At 41.5% G+C, this 27,906-nt stretch overlaps 1 protein-coding gene across 2 annotated transcripts; it reads left to right on the top strand.

Moving 5' to 3' along the window:
- Rbbp7 (RB binding protein 7, chromatin remodeling factor) lies at window positions 1-27,889 on the top strand. 2 transcript variants are annotated; one of them, XM_004667924.3, is made up of 12 exons: window positions 1-300; window positions 1,139-1,283; window positions 8,958-9,103; window positions 11,898-12,071; window positions 13,866-13,981; window positions 17,732-17,892; window positions 19,298-19,424; window positions 19,545-19,622; window positions 20,310-20,386; window positions 23,316-23,373; window positions 26,839-26,949; window positions 27,446-27,889. In XM_004667924.3, exons 1-12 carry the CDS (start codon window positions 285-287, stop codon window positions 27,512-27,514), a joined length of 1,278 nt encoding a protein of 425 aa, XP_004667981.1. In that variant the 5' UTR covers window positions 1-284; the 3' UTR covers window positions 27,515-27,889. The 2 variants fall into 2 exon arrangements, with proteins under 2 accessions (XP_004667981.1, XP_044996058.1); XM_045140123.1 differs by lacking the exon at window positions 1-300 and adding an exon at window positions 636-711.
- The last annotated feature ends 17 nt before the right edge of the window (window positions 27,890-27,906 follow it).

A 27,906-nucleotide genomic window follows, 5' to 3' on the forward strand; every position in this document is an offset into this window, starting at 1 on the left:
CCTGCGCTCAGCTGCCTGGGCGGGCTGGGAGGCGCGGGTTGAAAAGTCTCGTTCCAAGTTTGGAGAGAGAGAGAAGAGAGCCTCAGACCTCGGTACCCGAAAGCGGGGAGGAGGCAAGAGAGAAGGACGCGGCGTCTGGGGATCACCCAGACAGCGACACAGAGCTCGGGCTTTGAGAGCTCGGTGTGACGCGCCTGGGAAAGGCAGGAGCGTCAGCGTCGGGCTGCTCTGGGCTAGCGAGAGGAGTCCAAGGCGGTAACAAGGGGCGAACGACCCGACGCAAGATGGCGAGTAAAGAGAGTAAGAGGCCCTGCGGGGCGGCGCGCGCCGGGGCTGCGGGGGGCGGCGGGCACGCGAGGCCGCGGCACGCGTCGAGGAAAGGCGCGAATTGGCGTGAGGCTCAGGGGGCGGGGCCGGGCGCGCTCCTCAAGGGGCCTGCGCGGGACGCGGCAGCCTCGCGGAGGGCTCCGAGCACTTCCGGGCGCGGGGCCGAGGAGGAGGCCCCCTCCCCCCTCCCCACCCCCTCCGCAGCTTCGCTCCTTCCAGCGCCCTTGGCCCGGGGTCGCAGGCGGTCACCGCTGAGAGGCGAGCTCTGTGGCTCCTTCCGCGCGTCTTCGTCGTCCGCCTAGGGGTCGCGGCCCTAGTACGGGATGGAAGGGGGAGAGGAGGGGTTCTGGAACCCGCCGGCCTATGGCTGCCGACGCTGGCGTGGTGGGAACTAGGGCCTCTGCAGGCGGGGCGGGAGGCAATGGAGGAAACAGGCCTGTGGGTTTCTTATACACGTGGATTGGTCTTTCCGAGTGGGTCTTGGAGCCCCTTTGCATACAGATTATCATCTTAGAACAGGTGCAAACAGCTGCAACAGGCTGAGCAATATGAACGTTCGTGCAATTAATTGGCCCAGTTGGGTGTGCGCAGGAAATACTGATCTTGAAAGTGGAAAAAAAAATTAATAAGCTTCCTGGTGTTAGTATTCTCTTCGCATTGTGGGAGCGCGGTTGTTCGTGTGCACAGTGTAGGTAAAAGGAAAGGATAGATTAGGTGTGGCCATCTCGAGGTGACCTCCGGTGTCCGTGTACAGATTCTGACTTCAATCCCTCTTAGCCACTTAATTGTGTGGGCTTTCTCCAAATTTCAGTGTTTGAAGATACTGTGGAGGAGCGTGTCATCAACGAAGAATATAAAATCTGGAAGAAGAATACACCGTTTCTGTATGACCTGGTTATGACCCATGCTCTTCAGTGGCCCAGTCTTACTGTTCAGTGGCTTCCTGAAGTGACTAAGTAAGGGTTTCTGGTAACTTTTATTTTGCATACATTTAACGGCTGGTTTGAATTTTCTAGTTTTGGTATTTGGTATTACGCATAGTAAATACGCAGTCAGCCCATAGATGATATCACATGTAGTTTTTTTTAAAAAAGTTAAGTGATGAGAAGATTTTTGGCATATAAATGTGGTGAAGGGGAGAGTCTGTTCTAAGATAAATGATTGTAGGAAATACTAAATTTATCTGACATTACATATTACAGACATCATCTCTGGACCGAAGTCCAATTTTCTTTTTAAAAAATATAAATTATATACTTACTTATTTGAGAGAAAGAATGGGTGTGCCAGGGCCTCCAGCCACCGCAAATGAACTCCAGATGCATGTGCCCCCTTGTGCGTCTGGTTTACCTGGGTCCTGGAGAGTCGAACCCCGGGATCCTTTGGCTTTGCAGGCAAACTCCTTAATCACTAAGCCACCTCTCCAGCCTCTTTAAAAATATTTTAATTAATTTATTTGAGAGAGAAAGGCAGAGAATGGATGCACCAGGGCCTCTAGCCAGTGCAAACGAACCCCAGAGGCATGTGCCGCCTTGTGCATCTCACACAAACATTGAATCTGGTTTCCAGGCAATTGCCTTAACCATTAAGCAATCTCTCCAGCTGGTGCTGCACACCTTTAATCCTAGCACTCAGGAGGCAGAGGTAGGAGGATCACTGAGTTCAAGGCCACCCTGAGACTGCATAGTGAATTTGAGGTTAGCTTGAGCTAAAGTGAGATCCTACCTTGAAAAACAAAAACAAAAAAAAAAAACACCTTTTGAATTGGAAAATATAGCATACATGTACAAGTTGTTAAGGCCTGGTGAAGTTAAGGTTTATGTGATAAATAGGCACATGTATAGGACACCTAATAGAACTGTATAAGGGAAGGGAATTTGACAGTTGTTGACCAAAGAAAAACTGTTAAATGATTTATAGTATGGAATATAGTTTGAGCTTATTGTTAATCTTTTTAAAATATATTTTTATTTATTTTGAGAAAGAAAGAGACAGAATGGGCATGCTAGGGTCTCCAGCCACTGCAAACGAACTCCAGATGCTTGTGTTCCCTTTTGCATCTGGCTTACCTGGGTCCTGGAGAATTGAACTGAGATCCTTTGGCTTTGCAGGCAAATGCCTTAACCACTAAGCCATCTCTCTCCAGCCCTTGATAACTGTTAATCTTAATAAAAGTCTTCTTCAGATAGTTGTAAAATTTCTCTAGTAATAATTGCAATTACACTTGTACACAAGTGTGGAAAGAATCTTAGAGAAGAGCTAAATACTTGTAGGCATTAGCTTTTTTTTTTTTTTTTTTAAAGGTGGAATCTCATTCTAGCTCAGGGTGGCCTTGAATTCACAGTACTCCTCCTTCCTTCTCCCTCCAGAGTGCTGGGATTAAAGGTGTGCCCGGTGGCATTGGCTTTTTTATATTTTGCAGTGCTAGGGGTCAAACCCAGTGCTGGCACATGCTAGGTATACACATTAGCACTGAGCTGTACCCCATACATATACTTTTGCAACTCCTTTTCTTTTTTCTTTCTTCAAGGTAGGGTCTCACTCTAGTTCAGGCTGACCTGAAATTCACTGTATAGTCTCAGGGTGGCCTCGAACTCTTGGCGATCACAGCTACTTTTTATTTTATTTTAATTTTTGTGTATGTTTATGTGTACACACACATATGAAGGTCAGAAGACAAATTCAGGAGGGCATTGGTCTTCCTTGTCCATTTTTTTTTTTTTTTGAGACATGGTCTCTTGTTCCCCCACATCCCAGGGCCAGTTTAGTTGGCCCACAGGCTTCCAGCTTCTCTTGTCTCCACCTCCCATTGCCATGGGTACCTTGAAATTACAGACATGTGCACTACTTTGTGTCAGGCTTTATGTGGATACTGGGGATCTGAACTCTGGACTATAGCTTGCACAGCAAGAGTCTTTTTTAACCACTGAGCCATCTCCCCAGCAGCACCTTAAAACTACTTTTGAACTGATTTTAAAATTGAGTTATGTGTATGGTGGTACATCTATAATCAAAGTGCTTAGGAGGCTGAGGTAGGAGAAACATGTTCTAGGCCAGCCTGAGCTACATACACAATAAGACCCTGCCTCAATAAAATTTTGTCTTGGGGTCTAGAGTGATGGCTTAGCAGTTCAGCACTTGCCTGTGAAGCTTAAGGGCCCTGGTTCAAGGCCCAGTTCCCCAGAACCCATGTAAGCCAGATATACAAGGTGGCCCATGCATCTGGAGTTCGTTTGTAGTGGCCAGAGGCCCTGGCGCTTCCATATTCTCCCTCTGCCTCCCTCTTTCTCTCTCGCTCTCAAATAAATAAATAAAAATTAAAAAAAAATTTTTTGTCTTGCTGGGTGTGGTGGCACATGCCTTTAATCCTAGCACTTGGGAGGCAGAGGTAGGACAATCACTGAATTTGAGGTTACCCTGAGACTACTTAGTAAATTCCACGTCAGCCTGGACTGGAGGGAAACCGTATTTCAAAAAAAAAAAAAAAGTGCCTTCCTGTTAAGCAGACTTAAAAATTTGTTATTTTTCCATCTTTTTAATTTGATGCAGCATGATAGAAAAGAGCAGCCATTTTAAGGACAGAGATTTCGGTTTGAATCCTGCCTCTATTTATTAGTTTTGTGAATAAGGCAAGTTGTTCAGTGTCTATCTGAGGTGTGTAGTCTAAAGACATCTGGAAGGCTGGAGAGATGGCTTAGCAGTTGAGCACTTGCCTATGAAACCTACAGACCCCGGTTCAAGGCTTGATTCCCCAGGACCCACATTAGCCAAATACACAAGGGGGCGCACGCGTCTGATGTTTGTTTACAGTGGCTGGAGGCCCTAGCGCACCCATTCTCTCTCTCTCCCCCCCCCCTTTCTCTCTGCCTTTCTCTCTGTGTCTGTTGCTCTCAAATAAATGAACAAAAAATTTAAAAAAATAAAAATAAAGACAACTGGAGGTTTTAGAGCTACTTATGCTTGAGGGATTTAATTAAAGTTCTACATGTTTAAGTTTCTTGCACAGAGTAAGAACACAGTTAAGGTGGTAAGTGCTGCTGATTTTCCTACCCCTTCCTGTTGAGAAATAATTTGTAGGAGTTGAAATACATATTTTTCATTTGGATTGCAATGAAAACATATAAATATTATTTATTTATTTACTAATATTATTATTATTATTTTTGGTTTTTCAAGGTAGGGTCTTGCTCTAACCCAGGCCAACCTGGAATTCACTATGTAGTCTCAGGGTGGCCTTGAACTCATGGCGATCCTCCTACCTCTGCCTCCCAAGTCCTGGGTTTAAAGGCATGTACCACCATGCCTTGCTTGAAAACTATTTTAATGTTATCTATAATATGTTTTGCTTAAAGTCTTTAAAGATAGTACATGCTGAGTATTCCTATAAATGCTCGAGACCACAAGAGTTTGGATTTTGGAAGGTGTATTTGAATATTTGCAAGCAGAGAGTGATAGAAAAGATGAGGGAGAGGATGAGCGCACTGGGGCCTCCAACCACTGCAGATGCATGTGCCACTGCATATGGCTTTACCTGAGTACTGAGGAGTCGAACACATTAGAGTTTGCAGGCAAGTACCTTAACTGTTTAGCCATCTCTCCAGCTCCCCATTAGACTTAATGAGATATCTTAGAGATAGGACCTACGTCTACACATAGCCTGAAAATTTTTTTTTTAATTTTTATTTATTTATTTATTTGAGAGTGTCAGACAGAGAAAGATGGGGGAGAGAGAATGGGCATGCCAGGGCCACCAGCCACTGCAAACAAACTCCAGATGCGTGTACCCCCTTGTGCATTTGGCTAGTGTGGATCCTGGGGAATCGAGCCTCGAACCAGGGTCCTTAGGCTTCACAGGCAAGCGCTTAACCACTAAGCCACCTCTCCAGCCCCTGAAAATAATTTTTTTGAGAGACAGTCTCACTTTATTACCCAGGCTGACCTGAAACTTGTGACAATCTGCTTGCACAGCCATGAGCTGCCACATCCAGTGCCTGAAAACTATGCTACAGTATATTTTCAGTGCACCTGTGCTTTGACTAGTCACACAAAAAATCAGGTCTAGCATTTTTTTTTTTCTCAAGGTAAGGTCTTGCTCTAACCCAGGCTGACCTGGAATTCACTATGTAGTTTCAAGGTGGCCTCAAACTCTTGGTGATCCTCCTACCTCTGCCTCCTGAGTGCTGGGATTAAAGGCATGCATCACCACCACCCAGGAAGTTTAGAATTAAAGTGTGTGTGTGCATGTATATGTGTATGCACATAGGCATCAGTTTCTTGCCTTGCTGCAAATGAAGGCCAGATACTTGTACCACATTTTGTATCTGTCTTTACATGCGTTCTGAGGAATCAGACTGGTGTTGGTTGACTTTACAAGGAAGTACATGCAACCCTTGAGGCATCTCCCCAGCCACAGGTGTAGTTTTGGATCTTGGAGCATTTTGGATTAAGGATACTCAACCTGTGTTAGGTTGTTTTCTCACAGACCGGTTACTTTAACATTAGGAGTTTAACAGAAAATAGTTGAATTACATATTAATGTGTTTTTTTGTTTGTATATAGAGAAGTTGTAGGAACAAATTGTGGGATGATTTGGCTTTTAGTTTGTTTTTTGAGATATGGTCTCACTCTAGCTCAGGTTGACCTGAATTCACTATGTAGTCTCAGGGTGGCCTCCAACTCATGGTGATCCTCCTACCTCTGCCTCCCAAGTGCTGGGGTTAAAGGCATGAGCCACCACACCTGGCACTAATTTTATTTATTTATTTGTTTGAGAGAGAGAAGAGAACGGGTGTGCTGGGGCCTCTAGTCATTGCAAAGGAACTCCAGCTGCATGTGCTATGTGCATCCGCTTTATGTGGATCCTGGTGAATAGAACCTGAGTAACTGGAATTAACAGGTGTGGACCTCACGTCAGAGCTACAGTTTTTTGTTTTGTTTTCGAGGTAGAGTCTCACTCTAGCCCGGGCGGACCTGGAATTCACTATATAGTCTCAGGGTGGTCTTGAACTCATGGCATTCCTCCTATCTGCCTCATGAGTGCTGGGGTTAAAGGCGTACACCACTATACCCAGCTAGAGCTTAATTTTTCTCAAAGAAAAAAAAATACTTATTTTTGCAAGCAAAGAGAGAGAAGAGGGATAGAAAGAATAGGTATGCCACTCATAGTGATCCTCCTACCTCTGCATGTATCACCATACCCACCCTAAGTGACTTTTTTTTCTGTGTACAAATAAAATGAATACTTACTTTGTTTTTGGAATTGTGTGTGTTTCTGTTTTATAGCATGTCAAATTTTAACTTGATAAAATTTGATTCTGAAAAGCCAGGTGTCATGGTGTCTGCTTTTAATCCCAGCACTTAGGAGGCAAGCTAAAGTAGGAGGATCAATGTGAGTTTGAGGCCACCTTGAGACTACATAGTGAATTGCAGGTCAGCCTGGGATAGCCTGAGACCCTATCTTGAAAAAATGAAAAAAAAAAAAGATTCTGTAAGTTATTACCTTCCCTTTTTCTTGGTTAAAAAACCACTAGTTCGGGCTGGAGAGATGGCTTAGCGGTTAAGCACTTGCCTGTGAAGCCTAAGGACCCCGGTTCGAGGCTCGGTTCCCCAGGTCCCACGTTAGCCAGATGCACAAGGGGGCGCACGCGTCTGGAGTTCGTTTGCAGAGGCTGGAAGCCCTGGCGCGCCCATTCTCTCTCTCCCTCTATCTGTCTTTCTCTCTGTGTCTGTCGCTCTCAAATAAATAAATAAATAAAATTTTAAAAAGAAAACCACTAGTTCCTTTGTACAACTGAAGAAATTTAGAAACAGATGAATGGCCTAACTTTTCTGATGTTGGGACCTACTTCTCAGCCTTTGTACCTGAGTTTGGGACTAAGCACAATTGAAATTTGCTGTTCTAGGGCTGGAGATAATGGCTTAGCGGTTAGGGTGCTTACCAGCAAAGCCAAAGTATCGAGGTTCAATTCCCCAGGACCCACATAAGCCAGATGCACAACTTGGCACGTGTGTCTGAAGTTCATTCACAGTGGCCAGAGGCCCTGGTGTGCCCATTCTTTCTCTTTCTCTCTCTCTCTCTCCTTGCAAATAAATAAAAATATTTTAAAAGAAATAAAAAAGAAAATTGGTGTTCTAAATGACATAAACACGGGGAAGCATTGTTGATACATAACAGTGCAAAAATCACTTATTGTACCAGTGTGCCAAGAGGAACTGGCAAGTTCTTCAGCTTCAAGGTGAGTTTCTATAGAACAGGTTGGTAATACTGAGTGTATATTTCAGAAACTGTAGGCATCACAGACAAAAACGGTTGTATATCATGGCATTTGCACTTAAAGCCTATTTTTGGAGCCAGGCATGGTGGCACATACCTTTAGTTTTAGTAATCAGGTAGGAAGATCACTGAGTTTGAGGCCAGTGTGGAGCTACAAAGTGAGTTCCATGTCAGCCTGGGCTAGAGTAAGACCCTGCTTGGGGGTGAGGGAGGATGACAACAACAACTTTTTTAGGTGAATAAACAGGCTTCTGGAAAGCTGCTTTAAACAATTGCATATTTATCTAATTTTAAGTGTAAACCAGGATTTACACCCAATTTTCCTGATTTATCACACTTTATTCTTTGCATTCTACCTCATTACCACTTAACTGGGAAATTGGAAGCATCTGTTTTGTTAAAAATCAAATTGTAGGGCTGGAGAAGTTGCTCAGTGGTAAGGCACTTGCTTGTAAAGCCTAAGAACCTGATCTCAGTTCCTCAGGACCCACGTGAAGCTAGATGCACAAGGTGGTGCATGCATCTGGAGTTTATTTGCAGTGGCTGAAGGCCCTGGTTTGTCCATTCTTCCTCTTTTTCTCTCTCTCACTCTCTCAAATAAATGTATTTTTGCTGGACTGGAGAGATGGCTCATTGTTTAAGGCGCTTGCCTGAAAAGCCCAAGGATCCCAGTAACCACATAACACCAGATGTACATGATGGTACATGATTCTGGAGTTCGTTTACAGGAGCTAGAGGCCATGGTGTGTCCATTGTCTCTATGTGTCTTTCTCTCAAATAAATTAATAAATATTTTTAATTATTTGCAAGCAGAGGAGAGTGAGTGTGTGTAAATGGGTGCACCAGAGCCTTTTGTCAATGCAGACAAACTCCAGATGCATGTGCCATTTGATGCTTCTGGCTTTATGTGGGTACCGGGCAATCAAACCTAGACCATGAGGCCTTGCAAGCAAGTTCCTTTAACTTCTGAGCCATCTCTCCAGCCCCATCTAGTTAAAATGCAGATGATTGGAAGAAGGTATATTTAAAGTGGGAAGCCAGGATATATGCGGATGAGGATCAACGATGGATTCCTGTGTAAATGTCTGTTTACTGAGTTACTTCTGTAGAAAAGGCAGTATTCACATTTCACATTTGTAGTTGAGGCAAGGGGGGATGACTTCAGGAAAGAAGCAAACCTGTGTTGATTAGAGTATTTCTTTACATTTGAACATGTGGAGTTAATAAAGTTGGTGACTAGATGGGTTGCTTTACTAAAGAAATTTTAATATACTTTGAAGGAAATAGACTGAATTTGTTAGCAACTGAAGAGTTCCTGTAAGATGAGTGTGGCTTGCTTTCTTTTTTCCTTAAACAGACCAGAAGGAAAGGACTATGCCCTTCATTGGCTAGTGTTGGGCACTCATACATCTGATGAGCAGAATCACCTGGTGGTTGCTCGAGTTCATATTCCCAATGATGATGCACAATTTGATGCTTCCCATTGTGACAGTGACAAAGGAGGTAGGTATACTATACATTCCAATATTGATGTGAAAGTATTCTTTTAAAGCATATACTATTTTTGACTTACATTGTTAGCTTTTGGCTCTGAGGTGTAGCTTCTAAGACTATCATAGTGAACTACTCACCCACATGTGTAATAGGATTTCACAATAGCATTATTTGCAGGATTGAAAAATTTGGACTAAGCCAGGTGTGATGGTGCATGCCTTTAATCCCAGCACTTGGGAGGCAGGGTAGGAGGATTGCTGTGAGTTTTAGGCTACATAGTAAATTCCAGGTCAGCCTGGGCTAGAATGAAGACTACCTTAGAGGAAAAAAATTAGAATCAGTCTGCAAACTAGGTGATTCACAGGAACTCAATTAAGTATTAAAAAAATATTACAATTTCCATAATTATAGACTATAAACTATGGTAATTCCCCCCTTTCCCCTTCACAACTCCAGTCTCCATCATATCCCTCCCCCTCTCAATCAGTTTCTTTTTTATTTTAATGTCATCAGCTTTTCCTCCTATTACACTGGTCTTGGGGTAGGTATTGCCAGTAGTTCATTCGCTTGTTCTTTTTGGTTTTTCAAGGTAGGGTTTCACTCTAGCCCAGGCTGACCTGGAATTTACTATGTAGTCTCAGGCTGGCCTCAAACTCACAGCGATCCTCCTACTCTGTTTACTGAATGCTGGGATTAAAGGTGCCACTGTGCCTCTTTGTTAATATTTGTTTGGTTCTTTTGAGACCACTTACTGTGTAATGTAGGCATGCCTCTGTGTCCACTACAAAGAAGAGTGGCGAGATGCTGACTGAGACATAGGAGTGTTGGGGGTTGAAGGACAATGCATTCCTGTAAGTCTAGCACTCCAGTGACGGAAGCAGAAAGATCAAAAGTTGAAGGCCACTGGCCTGGGTTTACATAGCAAGACCCTGTCTTTAAAAAAAGACAAAACCCCTAGGGGCCAAAGTTGATTCATCAAGAATTGAAAAGTGGTTTATTCCTTTCAGTTTTTTTTTTTTTTCCCCCAAGATAGAGTCTCACTCTAGTTCAGGCTGACCTGGAACTTAAAACTCTGTAGTCCTAGACTGGCCTGGAATTCACAGCAATCCTTCTACCTCTGCCTCCCAAGTGCTGAGATGAAAGGTATGTGCTACCATGTCTGGCTTCAGTGTGTTTATTACTATCTCCTTTCTCTTTACTTACCTGCCTACTTAACCTGCTTTGCCCCATTAGACATTTTGAGGTACGTGACTTTAGACACAGGATGAAATGAGAAAGAATGTACAAAGGGGCATTATTAGTCAGAAAAAAAATGACTATTACATTGTGATGCTTGCTAAACTTCTTAGGTATTGGCAACTAATTCAATTTTTAAAACAATATTTTTCATTTATTTATTTGAGAGAGAAAAAGGCAGATAACAGAAAGAGAATGGGTATGCCAGAGCCTCCAGTTGCTGCAAACGAACTCCAGATGCATGTGCCACCTCATGCCTTTGGTTTACATGGGTCCTGGGGAATTAAACCTGGGTCCTTTGGCTTTGCAGGCAAGTGCCTCAACCGCTAAGCCATCTCTCTAGTCCCTAGTTCAGATTTTTATCTACAGTCACCAAAAAGAAAATGTTCTTGTTTGCTATATCTGCTTAGATATTATCTGCTTATATTTTTTCTGCTAAGAGCTTTTTTTAAATATGTTAATTTTTTTGATTATTTTTATTTATTTACTTGAGAACGACAAAGAGGCAGAGAGAGAGAGAATGGGCACGCCAGGGCCTCCAGCCACTGCAAACGAACTCCAGATGTGTGCGTCCCCTTGTGCGCCTGGCTAATGTGGGTCCTGAGGAATAAAGCCTTGAACTGTGGTCCTTAGGCTTCATAGGCAAGCGCTTAACTGCTAAGCCATCTCTCCAGCCCTCTGCTAAGACCTTACTACTTTTCAGAAGTTAACAGAATTTTTATGCAGCTTTGTTACTTTACAAGACCTTTTTGAAGGCTATAACACTATATATGTACCATTGCTAATTTTTAGAGGTTATACTTACCTTGTGCATGCTAGGCAGGTGTTCTAATACTAGGTTATATCCCCAACCCAATGTCCATATTCTTGTGAGTAGAACCATTGTTTTTATGAAACAACAGTTTGAAATGAGTTGCATTCAATACAAAAATTGTCTGTTTATTATCTTTGTAACTGAAAGAGGCGAGTTTTTAATTGTTTTAAATCCAAAGTGAAACTGAAATATCATACATAATACAGATGCCAGTAATTTCTAATGCATATGGGCTTTAAGAATAAATTAATTTTGGCTGGGAATATGGTTCAGCAGCTAAAAGTGCTTGCTTGCAAAGCTTGCTGGCCTGGGTTCAGTTCCTCAGTACCCACTTAAAGCCAGATGTGTACAAGGTGTTACATATATCCGGAGTTCATTTGTAGCACAAGGAAGACCTTATAAACCAACCTCCCCCACCTCTGTGATTGCAAATGAATAAATACAGTTTTTTTAGGTAGGGTCTCACTCTAGCCCAAGCTGACCTGGAAATCGTTCTGTAGTCCCAGGCTGGCCTTGTACTTACGGTGATCCTCCTTCCTCTGCCCCCCAAATGCTAGGATTAAATAAAGGTAAATTTAAAAAATAATAATAATAAATTTCACATGGCAAGGGGCCTATATTTTTAAGTTTCCTTTATCTGTCTCATCAATTTCTGCTCTATTCTGTTGGTAAAGTCTGCTGGGTTGACCGAACCAATTGACTCATGGTAGTTAATCCTAAGTGTATGTGTTTGTTTCTTTCTCCTCACATTAGAATTTGGTGGCTTTGGTTCTGTAACAGGAAAAATTGAATGTGAAATCAAAATCAATCATGAAGGAGAAGTAAACCGTGCTCGTTACATGCCGCAGAATCCTCACATCATTGCAACAAAAACACCATCTTCTGATGTGTTGGTTTTTGACTATACAAAACACCCAGCTAAGCCAGGTATGTAATAAGAAAACTAAGCCTTTACTTGAACATATTTCTTTGAAAAATATTCTATTCATTAGAGTAAGTACATGTGTGTGTGTGTATATGTGCATGCATGCATACGCTACTGCAAACAAACTCTAGATGCATGTCTCTTTGTGCATCTGGCTTTATGTGGGTGCTGGGGAATTGAAACCCAGGCTATCAGGCTTTTGGAAGCAAATACCCTTAACTGCTGAGTCATCTATCTCTCCAGCCCTTGAACATACTTCTTGATTCACACTGGTAAAGTTTTAAAAACCTGCCATCTAAAATACACTCTGTGGGGTGTGTGTGTGTGTGTGTGTGTGTGTGTATGGGTTTTTTGAGGTAGGGTCTAGCTCATGCTGACCTGTAACTCAGTCTGTAGTCCCAGGCTGGCCTTGCTGTATAGTATTAAATGTTACAAGTTGGAGAGTCCCAGAACTATCCGTAAGCTCAATTCTCCAGAAGAACCTAACAAATGGTTATATTTGTAGGGAAGGTTAATTACAGTAAAGGGTTCAGAGCACTGCAAAAGGGAAAGGATAGATATTAGGTGGATAGATTTCTAGAGAGGTCAGGCACAGGCTTCTGAGTCCTTCCTCTCAGGCTAAACAGGATATGCATTTTTTTTTCTTTTGGTTTTTCAAGGTAGGTCTCACTCGAGCTCAGGCTGACAGAATTCACTAGGTAGTCTCAGCTGGTCTTGAACTGACTGTAATCTTCCTACCCCTGCCTCCCGAGTGCTGGGATTAAAGGTGTGTGCCACCATGACCAGCAGGACATGCATTTTCTGTAACAGCAAACCACAAGAACATGTGCTTAGTGACTTTCCAGAAAAGTCTATTTGAATCCCAGGGTCTAGAGTTTCAAATGGTAGTCTAGTCACATAGACATGTTTTGTTTTTTGGTTTTTTTTTTGTTTTGTTTTGTTTTGTTTTGGTTTGGTTTGGTTTTTTTGTTGTTGTTGTTGTTTTGTTTTGGTTTTTCAAGGTAGGGTCTCACTTTGGTCCAGGCTGACCTGGAATTCACTCTGTAGTCTCAGGGTGGCCTTGAACTCACAGCTATCCTCCTACCTCTGCCTCTGGGTGCTGGGATTAAAGGCATGCACCACCACGCCTGACTTTTCCATGGTCAGTCATGGTCATGAAAACTCAGAACCTTACCAGTGAAGCCAGACATATCATGAGTTCTTGCAAAGTAATCCTAAAGTCTTGACAGGTTGCTACAGCATTTCCCTACTGCTCTGGGCTGACAACTGTTTCACCAGATAGTGACATAAAGAATTTTCTAAAGGTCACATTCTCAGGTTGTCCAAGGCTCATCCATGGTTGCAGACTACACTAGAAACATGTAAGGACAGATCTATGTTAGAAATATTTCTAGAAATTGTGCCAGGTGTGGTGACACACACCTTTAATCCCAGCACTCGAGGCAGAGGAAGGAGGATCACCGTGAGTTCGAGGCCACCCTGGGCTAGAGTGAGACCCTACCTCGAAAAGAAAAGAAAGAAAAAGAAATTGCCCTGAGGGTGGTTGATAGCTGTAGTTTTCCATATTTCTGTGTTTGAGTTTCCAGGGAAAGCATTTTTTAATGATAATGAGGTTAAGATTACCTTGAGTATTTAAAATGAAACCAAAAGAACTACTTTTCAAAGTACTTGGGGGTCAGATAAATGGTTCGTGTGGAATTGCTGTTATGGCTAATTCATTGAAGGAGTGAGAGTTTGTTTTTGTGAGTTCTGATAAACAGGTGACTTAGTGGATTAATGTATTTTTTTTCTCTTAGACCCAAGTGGAGAATGTAATCCTGATCTTAGACTGAGAGGTCACCAAAAGGAAGGCTATGGACTTTCCTGGAATTCTAATTTGAGTGGGCATCTCCTGAGTGCATCAGACGACCATGTAAGAAACATGTTCTTCCTAATGTGTTCTTTGTTATACTGTGAGAGAGAATGTTACAAGACAGTTCTGCACTAGAGGAACACTATACAGATGGAAAGCTTGCTAAGATAATACTGTTGATTATTGTGACAGTATTTTCCTAGGTTTTATAGCTGTTGTTTTCAGACTATGTTGTTTTGAAGCCTGAGGGTTTCACAAATCTCTTTTTTTTTTTTCTTTTTGATGTGTTACTGAAAATAATGTGTATTATGCTGGCTTCATAGAAAGAGTTTGGTGATATTCCTTCACTTTCAATTTTTTTTTAAATTTATTTGAGAGCGACAGACACAGAAAGACAGAGGGAGAGAGAGAGAATGGGCGCGCCAGGGCTTCCAGCCTCTGCAAACGAACTCCAGACGCGTGCGCCCCTTGTGCATCTGGCTAACGTGGGACCTGGGGAACCGAGCCTCGAACCGGGGTCCTTAGCCTTCATAGGCAAGCGCTTAACCGCTAAGCCATCTCTCCAGCCCACAAATCTCTTGAATAATGTATGAGCTGGGTGTAGTGGTGCATGTCTTTAATCCCAGCACTCCGGAGGCAGAGGTAGGAGGATCACCAAGAGTTCGAGGCCACCTGAGACTACATAGTGAATTCCAGGTCAGCCTGAGCTAGAGTGAGACCCTACCTTGAAAAAAAAATGTAGGTAGGGTAGGAAAAAGACTCCATTGCTTAGTAAAAGAGGACCCACAGGTGCTTATGATGGAAAGCATATAAAGTTTTGTGGGGCAAGTGTGCACTCCCTGCTTTCCTTCTGCTAATTACTAGTAACCACCTTTTTTTTTTTCATTTTGTTTTGTTCCCACTACCACCACCACCATCCCCAGGTAGGGTCTCACGCTAACCCAGGCTTGCCTGGAACTCACAGTGATCCCCTACCTCTGCCTCCCAAGTCCTGGGATTAAAGGCAGGTGCTACCACACCTGGATATTGTTCTTTCTTTTTACTATTACTGAATTTTTGTTGTTGTTTTTTCAAGGTAGGGTCTCACTCGAGCCTAAGCTAACCTGGAACTCACTCTGTAGTTCCAGGCTGGCCTTGAACTCTCAGTTATCCTCCTGCCTCTGCCTCCTGAGTGTTGGGATTAAAGGCATGTCACTATGCCTGGCTTAATTGATACTTTATGTAAATGGGATTTTATAATAGGTGGCTTTTCTTGTCTGGCTTCTTTAACTTAATGTTTAAGTAATAATACTTGCACTTCACTCCTTTTGTGGCTGAGTAATCTTCTACTTACCACTTGATAGACATTTGAGTTGTTACCTTTTTGAGTGATGTTTTGAACACTTGTGTACAGTTTAAAAACTAAAAATATGAAATAATGTATTTTCATTTTTCATTAGTTACCTAGGAATGGAATTATTGCTGGTTCATATAGTAACACTGTGGTTTGGTTCGTTTTTTTGAAGAACTGCCAAACTTCATAGCAGCTGCTCATTTTACATTCCTACCAGCATGAAGGAATGTTCTCTCTTCTCCATATCCTCACCAACACTTACTGTCATTTTGTATATAAGCTGTCATAGTGTTTGTGTAGTGATATTTCATTGTCAGTTTTGATTGCATTTCTCAGATGACTAATGAATATTGTCTTTTGTACTTTTTTTGGTTTTTGTGGGTTTTTGTTTTTCTTTTTCAGGGTAGGGTCTCCTTATTGGTTATTTTTATCTCTTTTGGGAAATTATGTTTTTAGTCCTTTCTTTTTTTTGGGGGGGGTTGAGGTAGGGTCTTGGTCTAGCCCAGGCTGACCTTTAATTCACTATGTAGTCTCAGGATGGCCTTGAACTCACGGTGGTCCTCCTACCTCTCTCTGCCTCCTGAGTGCTGGGATTAAAGGTGTGTGCCTCCACACCTGGCTCCTCAGTCCTTTCTTTTTACAGTTTGTTGTCATTTTATTAGGTTGTGAGAAATATTTTTTTGTATTATAGACACAAATCCCTTACTAGATAAATTGTTTCCATCATGGCACATGTACTATGTTAAAAATGTTACTTGAGAGCCAGGCATGGTGGCACATGCCTTTAACTCCAGCACTCCAGGGGGCAGAGGTAGGAGGATCACCATGAATTCCAGGTCAGCCTGTGCTAGAGTAAGACTCTACCTCGAAAAAACAAAACGAACAAAAAAAAAAGTTACTTGGAAAATAGCTGTTACTGAGAAATAAATAGCTTTGTTATATAGCAACCCTTCATGTAAGAAAATAGCTTAAGGGTTAGGGGCACAGTTAAGTGGTATGGAGCTTGCCTAGGATACATGAGGCCCTGGGTTCCACCCCCAGCACTGCAAAAAGAAATGGCTTAAAAAGAGATGAAGCCAATATCTCTATCATTGGTTTTGTTATTAGTGCAGTATTCCTTGAGAACTCCTTTGGATTTTAAACTATTTAATAATCACTGCACTACATTTTAAAGTTTTTTTTTTTTTCACAAAAACAAGACTTAGCTCATTTTTTGTGGTGAGATGTCAAGAGAAAGCTGTGATCATTGAAGCCTCATGATTTGTGGGCTGCTGTGATCTTCAAGCCCTGAAGAAGGCCTTGTAACCTCTGCTCAGATGCATAATGTCTAAAGGAACATGGCACTGGGATCTGAGTGTAAGCCCTAAGCTTTGTTAATAGAACCAGTAAGGGGTTCTGGTCCAGGGTCATCCTGCTACTATACCACATCTCTAGTGGTTGGGAAAATTGTCCCAAAATCATTTGTTTTGTTTTGGTTTTTTGAAGTAGGGTTTTACTCTAGCTCAGGCTGACCTGGAATTCATTAATTATGTAGTCTCAGAGTGCCCTTGAACTCACAGCTACCCTCCTACTTCTGCCTCCCAAGTTCTGGGATTAAAGGTATGCACCACCACTGCCGGCTGCTTTTGTGTTTTAAGAAATATGTTTTAAGTTTTATTTTCACATTTCCAAGCCAATTATGAATTTTTAGGATCAGCTCCTGGATTTTCCTTTTTTTTTTTTTTTTTCCTCCCTCAGCTCCTGGATTTCTGATTATCTGCATGAAGTAAGAATACTTAAATGTTTAATAATAACAGTTAGGTAGAAATGCCAAATTGAGGACCTGGCCCTTGCATGCTACCATGCTAGTTCTCCCCTCCACACATCATGGAAGTTGCACTGTATTTCATGTATATTAACTTACCTAGTTTTATTTTGTTTTTAATTTTCTGTGGTACCAGGGATTGAACCTAGGGTGCCTAGGACATGCTAGGCAAGCCTGTGCCATTGAGCTACATCCCAGCCTGGTTTTGTTGCTGCTGTTATTGGTTTTTCAGGGTAGGGTCTCACTCTAGTCCAGGCTGACCTGGAATTCTCTATGGAGTCTCAGGGTGGCCTTAAACTCATGGTGATCCTCCTACCTCTGCCTCCTGAGTGCTGGGATTAAAGGCATGTGCCACCATGCCTGGCTCTGCTTTTGTTTCTAATGAAGATGCCTTTAAGTAACATATTAGCCTGGGACTGGAGGGATGGCTTAGTAGTTAAGGAGCTTGCCTGTAAAGCCAAAGGACCCAGGTTCGATTCCCCAGGACCCACGTTAGTCAGATGCACAAGGTGGCACACGTGTCTGGAGTTTGTTTGCAGTGGTTGGAGGCCCTGGCACACCCATTCTGCCCCCCCTTCTCTGTCAAATAAATAAAAATAAAATACTTAAAAAAATAACATATTAGCCTGTAAATTTAGTGTTTTGTTTGTTCTTTTTCCTTCTTTTCCCTTAGACTGTCTGCTTGTGGGATATAAATGCAGGACCAAAAGAAGGCAAAATTGTGGATGCTAAAGCAATCTTTACTGGCCACTCAGCCGTTGTAGAGGATGTGGCCTGGCACCTGCTGCATGAGTCCTTGTTTGGATCTGTTGCTGATGATCAGAAACTTATGATGTAAGATGGAAAGTTCAGTGGGATCTTGATAGGTGATATGAATGGCCATCAGTGATTGTGGTAGACTGATTTGATTGTGTATTTGCCTATATACACACCCTGTGCAGAAGTTAGAGGATACTAGTGTCCTCCTGTGTCATTCTTTCACTTTATTTCCCTGAGACAGTCCCTGAACCTGGAACCCTGTTTCTCAGTTGGACTAGCTAGCTAGGGAGCCCCAGCCATCCTAATTTCTCCACCTCCTCCCCCTTAGTACTGGGGTTACAGGCATGTGCAATTATACTTGACTTTTTATGTGGGTGCTGGGGATTGAATTTATATCCTTGTGTGAAGCAAGCACTTTTGTCCTCTGAACCTTGTCCATGGCCCTTAGAGTCCATCTTTTAAGTTCTAATCCTAAAATTGTGGTCTTAAAATTAGAAATAAGCCGGGCGTGGTGGTACACACCTTTAATCCCAGCCCTCGGGAGGCAGAGGTAGGAGGGTTGCTGTGAGTTCGAGGCCACCCTGAGACTCCATAGTGAATTCCAGGTCAGCCTGGGCTAGAGTGAGACCCTACCTCGAAAAACGAAAAACCAAAAAAAAAAAAAAATAGAAATAGCTTCAGGTGAGATACAATTGACATACAATTAACTGTACCTATATATAGTGAGACCCTGATGTATGTGTATACACACTATATATATATATAATGAGAAAAAAACAGTCAGGTGTGGTGGTGTACACCTTTAATCCCAGCACCTGGGAGGCCACGGTAGGAGGATCTTCACAAGTTGGAGCCCAGTCTGAGAACGCATAGTAAATTCCAGGTCAGCCTGGGTTAGAGACCCTACCTCAAAAAAAATGAGAGAAAAATGGCTATGTAAGTATGACATAAAAGACTTATTAGTGATAAATACTAAATTTGAGACCCAGCCTAACTGGTTAGAGGTGGGGCGGGGAGAGTGATTCCATTAGGGTGTGGCATGAAGTAACTACTATCTTAGACAAAGGGTAAAATACTGAAATTTGAGGCTAGTTATAAGTATCAAATTACGGCTATTAAGCCTAGAATCAGAAATAATAGCTCTAGGTGTTTTTGTTGTTGTTTGTTTCTTTTATGAGGTAGGGCCTCACTCTAGCCCAAGCTGACCTGGAATTTACTAGGTAGTCTCAGGGTGGCATTGAACTCATGGTGGTCCTCCTATCTCTGCCTCCCAAGTGCTGGGATAGCACTAGTTCTTATCCAGAGGTATAAAATGTTATTTAGTGGTTGGAATCCACTTTGCCAGCTTTGAGTGTCTTTGCAAAGGGTGAACATAGCAGACCATTATACAAAGTGGAATGGGGAGCCAAGTAGGTTTGATAGGTTTGGGAGACTCAGTGTCCTCCTTAGGTGTTGTGTGCATTGTACTTTTGTGTTGTAGATGGGACACCAGATCCAATACCACTTCTAAGCCAAGCCATTTGGTGGATGCGCACACTGCTGAGGTCAACTGCCTCTCGTTCAATCCCTACAGCGAGTTCATTCTAGCAACTGGTTCTGCAGATAAGGTTTCATAGTTTTTGCCTATTTTGTATTTACCAAACCCTATTGTTTTGTGCTTTCATTAAGTATATATATTAAAGGTCTTAAAGGACAGAAATCATTTTCACTTTGCCTTTCGTTTTTAGACTGTAGCTTTGTGGGACCTGCGTAATCTAAAGTTAAAACTCCATACCTTCGAATCTCATAAGGATGAAATTTTCCAGGTATGTAATAGTTTTCTGATGTCTGTATGTCAAATTTTGGTAACTTGTGGCAGATGAATATTTTGAAATATTTTTATTTATTGATCATGGGGCATTGGATTTTTTTTTTTTACAAGTGCCTCTTGATTCTAATGTATCAACTAATGGGAAACCACTTCGGAATTTTTTGAAAGTCCATAAGCTCAGAAGTACAGGAAAAGTCCAAGCAATAATACAAAATCAGTTTAAAAATATAAATTCAAATTCTTCAGTAACTTGTACCACTATGGTGGGTTACTAGTAAAAAAAAAAATGTTTTGTACATGGTTTAGCAGAGATTTCATACTTTAGGTTAGACTGAAGTTTAAAGGCCTCTGGGGTGGTTATACAACTGAAAAGGTTTAATAGGACCACCACTTCAGAACCAGGGAGTTTGACCTTCCTGGTGGCAGGCTAGGGATCAGGGCCCTTTAAGACTACTTATGGAGTTGGGGGACTTAGTCCTTTGGTAGAGCAAGTGCAAGACTCTGGGTTCAATCAGGGGGAGGGGATACACTCGAAAGCCTAAGACAATGAGGGTTTGAAGGTTGAGAAGTGGATAGAGAATGTGAAATGGGGAAATATCATGGATTGGAATAATAGCTACAAACCTACAAAGGTTTTTTGTAAGGAATCATTAAATATATTTTCTAAAATATCCATTGCTAGGTCCACTGGTCTCCACATAATGAGACTATTCTGGCTTCAAGTGGTACTGATCGCCGCCTGAATGTGTGGGATTTAAGGTAATTTACAATCTGATGACCAAGTACTGTATAATTAAAAATCTGGCACAGTATGCAAAATAATGGATAAGCTAGAAAATCAATTTGCTAATCTCACATCGATAAACTTTAAACTACCTAATATTAAGAGCCTTAGTTCCGTGATGTAAAGGTAGATCAGCAAATGAACCATACCACAAAATTTTGTGATGTTTTTCAATTTTCAAGCATGAAGAAGTGGTATGCTTATATCCAGATGACTAGTTAACAACTTTTTCCATAAGAAGAAATAAGCATAGAGCTCTAGTACCATGAGGGAGAGACAGAGAGACAGACACCAGTTCTTCATGTCATACCAGCAAGACTGTTGGGGTCTTATATTCAGGCAGGTCTCTCAACTTCTGAACTTTCTGCTTCAACTTTCCAAGTGCTAGGATCCACAGGCATGTGCTACCACACCTGGCTCTATTGGGATCTTGTTGGTTGCTGGGTTTTTGTTGTTGTTTTGGGGTTTTTTTTGTGTTTTTTTTTCTTTTTTTTTTTTTTGAGGTAGGGTCTCACTCTGGCTCAGGCTGACCTGGAATTAACTATGTAGTTTTGGGGTAGCCTCAAACTCAAGGCAATCCTCCTGCCTCTGCCTCCCGAGTGCTGGGATTAAAGGCATATGACAGCACACCCAGTTTCCCTTGTCTGAGCCTTTATAAGAGCCATTAATTTGCTTGGTCAGGTGCCTCTCAGCGATTTCACCATCTTAGGTTTAAATCATAAAGTTATCAAAATATCTTCTTGCTTATATTTGAAGTACACTAAATTAGAATATTAAAACCTAGGATGAGAGCTAGGAGTTAGGCTCCATGGTGGAGCATTTGCTTGCTTTGCTCAGGACCCCTAGATTTGATCTCCAGTGTTGCAAAACCAACTCAAGGCTGCCTTAATTCCAGAGACAGTATGCTCATTCGTCAATCTGTGGAAGTCACACTGTGAAATGAAATGTCTGTATGGAAAACTTAGAATATCAGATGTTTCTGGATTCTTATGGGAACTCATGCCATGGTAGAGGCTTGAAGATGTAGAAGAAAATCTTTAAAGCAGAAATTTTTATTTGAACACAATTTTAATATTAAAATGCAAATCCTCTAGTTGTTTATGAAGTGGTGTAACAGTGTTTGGAAGTCCCATGCCTTGGTAGGCCGAGTTACTCATAAAAGTATCAGTAATTTGGGCTGGAGAGATGGCTTAGCACTTAGCGTGCATGCCTGTGAAGCCTAAGGACCCAGGTTAGATTCTCCAGGTCCCACATAAGTCAGATGCACATAGTGGCACATGCATCTGCAGTTTGTTTGCAGTGGCTGGGGGCCCTGGAATGCTCATTCTCATATTCATATTCTCTCTCTCTCTCTCTCTAATAAATAAATAACTTGTGGGCATTATGCATAATGATTTATAATTCACTAGGTAAAATTATATGTTAAAATGTTATTAACAAATTCACAGGTGAATTTGGTTATGTATGGAAAGGAGAAGTCTCACTTGGAAGGCTGGTTGGGGGTAGTTTTTTGTTATTTTGTTGGTTTGGAAGATTTTTGTAGCTATTCCTAATAAAATCAGTATTTAGGCTAGTTGTAAGCTAGGGCTAACATTGATATGTAACTGTAGCATAGTCTAATTGAAATATTTAAGAGAACACCTTTGGCTGAGTCTGTTAGCACAAGGATTGGTTAGGTTTATGTGAGTTGTAAGGAAGATTATGAGGTCAGGGCCAGCCTGGGGAATCATAGTGCAACCCTATCTTAAACCAACAACAAAATCTTTCAAGCCTTTATTCCAGCACTTGGGGAGGCAGAGGTAGGAGGATCGCTGTGAGTTCAAGGCCACCCTGAGACTATCAAGTGAATTCCAGGTCAACCTGGGCTAAAGTGAAACCATATCTCAAAAAAAAATTTGGGGTAGGAGGAGAAGGTCTAGTGGTAGAAGAGCTTTTTGCCTAGCATATGTGAAGCTCTGGCTTTAATGCCCACTCTACTGCCACCCCTACAAGAATCCAAACGTACCTTCCTTTGGCTTATAGATTCCATAGCTGAATAGCTGAAAGTTGTTCTGTTGCTATAGACAGGTCCATACTACTAATCTTTAATTGTACTTTACTCTTGGAAATCAAAAGGCTTTAAGACAATAGATACTATACATTAGTTCATGTGTATATCCTTATAAGTGTTTGGCCTTTTGATTCTAAGTATGCACCATGGTTAAGATACCTGACAGGACTGGAGAGATGGCTTAGTGGTTAAGGCATTTGCCTGCAAAGCCAAAAGGATCCCAGTCTGACTCTCTAGGACCCCCGTAAGCCAGATGCACAAGGGGCATGCATCTGGAGTTCGTTTGCAGTGACTGGAAGCCCTGGCACACCCATTCCCCCTGCCCCGTTTCTCTCTCTCAAATAAATAAATGACAAAAAGATAGCCGACAGCATTCTCTCCCCCCCCCTTTCTCAGTTAAAGAAAAATATTTTTTTTTTTTTTAAAAAGGTACCTGACAGGTCTTGCCGAGCATGTTGGCACACACCTTTAATCTCAGCACTCGGGAGGCAGAGGTAGAAGGATCATATTGAGTTTGATGTCACCCTGAGACTACATAGTAAATTCCAGGTCAACCTCAGCTAGAGTGAGACCCTACCTCAAAAAGCAAAACTGAACAGCAAACTACTGACAGGTTTTGATTTAATGTTTCTTATGAACATTTCATTCTGTAGCTTGTTGTAAATAAGCTATAGCACATTTGTAGTAAATAACTTTTTCCCATGAAATCTATAGAAGAACCCTATTTTGTTATGGAAATGTTTGTCCAATGGGGGTGTGTGTTTTAAAATACATTTTGTGGGCTGATACTGGTTTAGTGTAAACTATACTACAAGAAGTTTTAGTAATGAAAGCATTATACTCCTTCTTACCAGTAAAATTGGAGAAGAACAATCAGCAGAAGATGCCGAAGATGGGCCTCCGGAACTCCTGGTATGTATTGGCTCTCTGGTACAAGACGAAATGTGTGCAACTGCATTGCCATTCATCTTTCTCAAAAATTGGCCAGGTGTGGTGGTGCACACCTTTAATCCCAGCACGCAGGAGGCAGAGGTAGGAGGATTGCTGAGTTCAAGGCTACCCTGGGACTACCAAGTGAATTCCAGGTCAGCCTGGGCTAGGGGGAGACCCTGTCTCAAAAAACAAACAAAAAAAAAATTAGTCGATGCTTCAAATTCTGGCTTTTGCTGATAGCTTCAAATGGAAATCTTGGAAGTTACTATGTTCAGGCTTTGGATTATATCTAAAGCAGTATGAATGTTTCAGTGAGAGTAAGTTAATCCTCTGAAAATAGTGTACTTTCTCAGTGGTTTCAGCGGTAATATTAGGGGGTGGGAGAGCTCTGTCACTGCTATTCAGTTAGTAATACTTAACACTTTCTAGCTGTATGGAAAAAAATTTAACAACCTGATTTTCAAGTTCAAGGCACTTGGTGAAGCGTTGCCAGATTTAGTAATGGTTCTTTGTCCTTGCTCTGAATTCAGTATTTGTCTCCTCCAGTCATTTGGCAGATAGTCATGTATCACTCTACAACATATGTTTTATTTAGCTCTTATGCCAGTACTAATTCTTGGTACACTTGAGCTTAACCCACAAGTTTTAAAGAATAAAGAAGGCCTTTGAGTGTAAGCCCAAGACAGATGATGATAAGTCCCACTTTATAGAAACTGCCTTAGCCCCTTTTACTCCTTTTTAGCCAGCTGGTTCTCATGTCCAACAGCTCCAGAAATCAGCAAGAGTGACAGGAGCCTAAAATTAACCAGTATATTCAGGGTTCAAACCACTGCTGCTTAAGGAATCAGCATTTGGGAGACTCAAGCAGGAGGACAAAGTGGGACTATATAGGGAACCTTGTTTCAAAAACAATATTTCCTAACAAACTAATGCCCTAAACAGATGGTAGCATATAAATGCTTTATTTTGCATGACTTATTCTGAGAAATCTTGTTTGTAGAGCAGACTTTACAAACAGGTTTAAGTATTTTCTTAAAAAGCCTTTTGTTTCTAAGTTCTTTTTTCTCAAGCAGAGTCTCATTCCAGCCTAGCCTGCCCTGGAAATCATTCTGGCCTCAAACAAACTAATAGTCATCTTCCAACTTCAGCCTTCCTGAGTGCTGAGACTAAAGTCGTGCACCACCATGGAAGGCTTCCTAACTATTTCTTTCTCACGCTCGGTTTTGGTAACTGCTTTATTGAGCTATAATAATTCACATATCACACAATTCACATGTTTTAAAAAAATACAATTCAGTGGGGGTTTTTTAGTATGGTAATAATTTTTCAACCGTCAAGTCAATTCTAGATTATTTTCAAAATACTTTGAGAATGAGGCAGATAGAGAGGATGGGTGTGCCACTATGCAAACTCCAGACACATGTACCACCTTGTGCATCTGGCTTATGTGGAATCTGGAGAGTTGAATATGGGTCTTTAGGCTTCACAGGCAAGTACTTTAGCCACTAAGCCATCTCTCCAGCCCTAGAGTATTTTTATTTGGCAAGAAAAGCACTGTGGGTATCACCTCCCAATTCTGTTCAGTAGCCCCTGATCTGTCTCTTTAAGTTTTAGGGCAAGGAGATCACAATTTCAAAGTCAACCTGGGCTACATAATGAGGGGGGTAGTAATAGTCTATTCTAGACATTTCATAAAAGTGGAATATAGTCTTTCTTGCATGATCATTTTACTTGGCCTGGTTTCAAGGTTTCCAAGCAATTTTTTGATAACAGGAAAATGTATTCTTTGTACATTATGGCCTTGAAAGTTTTAAATCCCAACATTCTTAAGATAAATTCATTTGTGGGTTGAGTAGGATGGTCACATACCTGGGACACAGGGAGGAGAAAGAGGGAGGAAGAGAAGTAGTTTTTTGTTTTGCTTCTCATTTCTGGAACACAATCTCATTATGTAGCCAAGGCTGGGATTAAACTCATAGCAGATGTCCTTCCTCAATCTCCAAGAGAGCTAGGATTATAGGTGTAAGTCATCTTACCCTGCCCATCTCACCTACAATAATTAGTTGAAATAGTCACATTGCATAATTGAATTGGCAGACCATTGTCAAAACTAGAATCAAGTCAAACTTTGTTTAAACAATGTTTTTTGCCCTTGCAAAAAACTGGTTCCTTGAAGTCCTAATTTGAAGATACGAGTGTGGTACCTTCCTACAACTAGTTTTGTGAATAATAGGACTGCTTCCCTAATTAAGCATTTAAGTTCTCTAGGCTTAGATGTTATGAGGAAAAAATGTGTGGATCTGTAGTCTCAGGAGTTTTCCATCCTGCAGCACTGTATACCTTGGGACGTGAAGGTAAAGGAATACTGTGAAAGGATGGTGGATAACCTGGACATTCAAGTATGTGGCCAGGCACATTGGAAATACCATGTGTTCAGCCTTTTGCCATTGCAACATGGCATTGTCATCTACAGTGTACTGGACCACATTTATTGCTATCCTGAGACACCTAACTGCACGAGCCAATAATGCTGGTTAATACTCAGTTTAGAAATGGCATCATGGTTATAGAAAAATGTCCTTGGGTGACACAGGCCGGAGAAGTGTCCTATCTGCAACATTAAACAAGCTCAGTCTACTGAGCCATTTGAATGTAAGGTGCATGTGGACAGAAAACACATGTTAACAAACAGCAGCATTTGGTGAATATAGGTAAAGTACACATATAGGTATTGAATGGCATTTGGACCCTTTCCTGGAAGTTTGAACAGTGTTGAGGCATGAAGGTGGTTTATTAGAGCCCTCACCCACCTGTTGTGGGGCAGCTCTGTATCCTTAAAAAAATAGATGTTGTGAGCTTTCCTGCAAATCCTAACAACCCAGGCTCAATTTCCCTAGTATACGTGTGAAGCTAAATGTCAAAGTGGCATGTGCATCTGGAGTTCCATTGCAGCATTTGAAGGCCCTGGCACACCCATTCTCTCTCTTATAAATAAACAAAAATTTAAGGGCTGGAGAGATGGTTAAGGCTCTTGCCTGTGGAACCTAAGAACGCTTGCTTAAATCTCCAGGTCCCATGTATAGCCAGACACAAAGTGATGCAAGGGTGCAATGTCTGTCACACACGCAGGTGGGAGGGTTTAGGGTCTGGAGTTGGTTTGCAGCAGCTGAAGGGCCTTGGCAAGTCCCTTCAAGTAAAAAGTAAGATGCTTGCCTGTGAAACCTAAGGACCCAGGTTCAGTTCCCCAATACCCATGTAAGCCAGATGCACAAGGTGGCAGATGTGTCTAGAGTTCTTTTGCATTGGCTGGAGGCCACTGGTGTGCCCATTTTCTCTCTCAAATAAAAATAAATGGATGTTCTGGAAATTATTTTAAATCGTTTTAAGTACTAGAATTAATAAGAATGGACATAAAACGAAGCCCTTTTGTTCTTTTATTAATAGTTTATTCATGGAGGGCACACTGCCAAGATTTCAGACTTTAGTTGGAACCCCAATGAACCTTGGGTCATTTGCTCAGTGTCGGAGGATAACATCATGCAGATATGGCAAATGGTGAGCTGAAAATATTTTTGATAATTATAATAAAAGTTATAATAGTGATTTTTTGTTTAGGTACATATTCTTAACAGTTTAAAGAAACCTTTTCGATTCCACTATCTGTAGTGTAGCACCTGCTGGTTTGGGAGAAATCTTTGCATGTTTCCATATACACATATGATGCACAGCATCTGCTGAATTTCATTGTTTCACTCTGTTCTATCTCCAGTGTCTGTGGTGTCATAGACATGAAGGATCGGAGAGGAGGGATACTTAAGGTGCTGAGTTACTACGCAGGCCTCATTAGGGCAGTTGTTCCCTCTAAGTGAAGCTTGAACTTTTTGTGAACAATGACTAAGCAGTGCATGGGCAGCAAATGCAAAAATGAAAATACTTAACAATTGACAGTGAATCTTAAAATGTGGATTCACAGATTAAATTCTGGTTTTAGATGACATTGTAAAAACCTTGGGGAGTTTTACCTGTCAATTTATTTGGTTGTTATCTCCAGGCTGAAAATATTTACAATGATGAAGAGTCAGATGTCACAACATCGGAACTGGAGGGACAAGGATCTTAAACCCAAAGTATGAGAGATTTTTCTATTGAATGTAATGCTACAGAAATGCTTGATTTATCAAGCACCAAAAAGGCATTGTATAGTAGGAATTGTAAGTGGGATGGCTTATGGCGTTCTTTACCTTTTGATTCTAGCACTTTCAAGTGAGCTGTTGCGTACTGTATCATATTGTAGCTATTAGGGAAAAAAGAAATGTTGCTTAAGAAAGGACATCATCATTGTTTTAAAATACAAGTTGCAGGGTACTGCCTTTGATCCTCGTTTTCTCAAACTTAAGTGCTTGCTCAATTTCCCAAATATGCAAGGATAACTTTTACACTTTTTCCTTCCAACACTTCTTGATTGGCTTTGCAGAAATAAAAGTTTTAAAATAAATTTTGTTTTATTCTTTT

This window comes from Jaculus jaculus, chromosome X (assembly GCF_020740685.1).
Source record: "Jaculus jaculus isolate mJacJac1 chromosome X, mJacJac1.mat.Y.cur, whole genome shotgun sequence".
In the NCBI taxonomy this organism is placed as follows: domain Eukaryota; kingdom Metazoa; phylum Chordata; class Mammalia; order Rodentia; family Dipodidae; genus Jaculus; species Jaculus jaculus.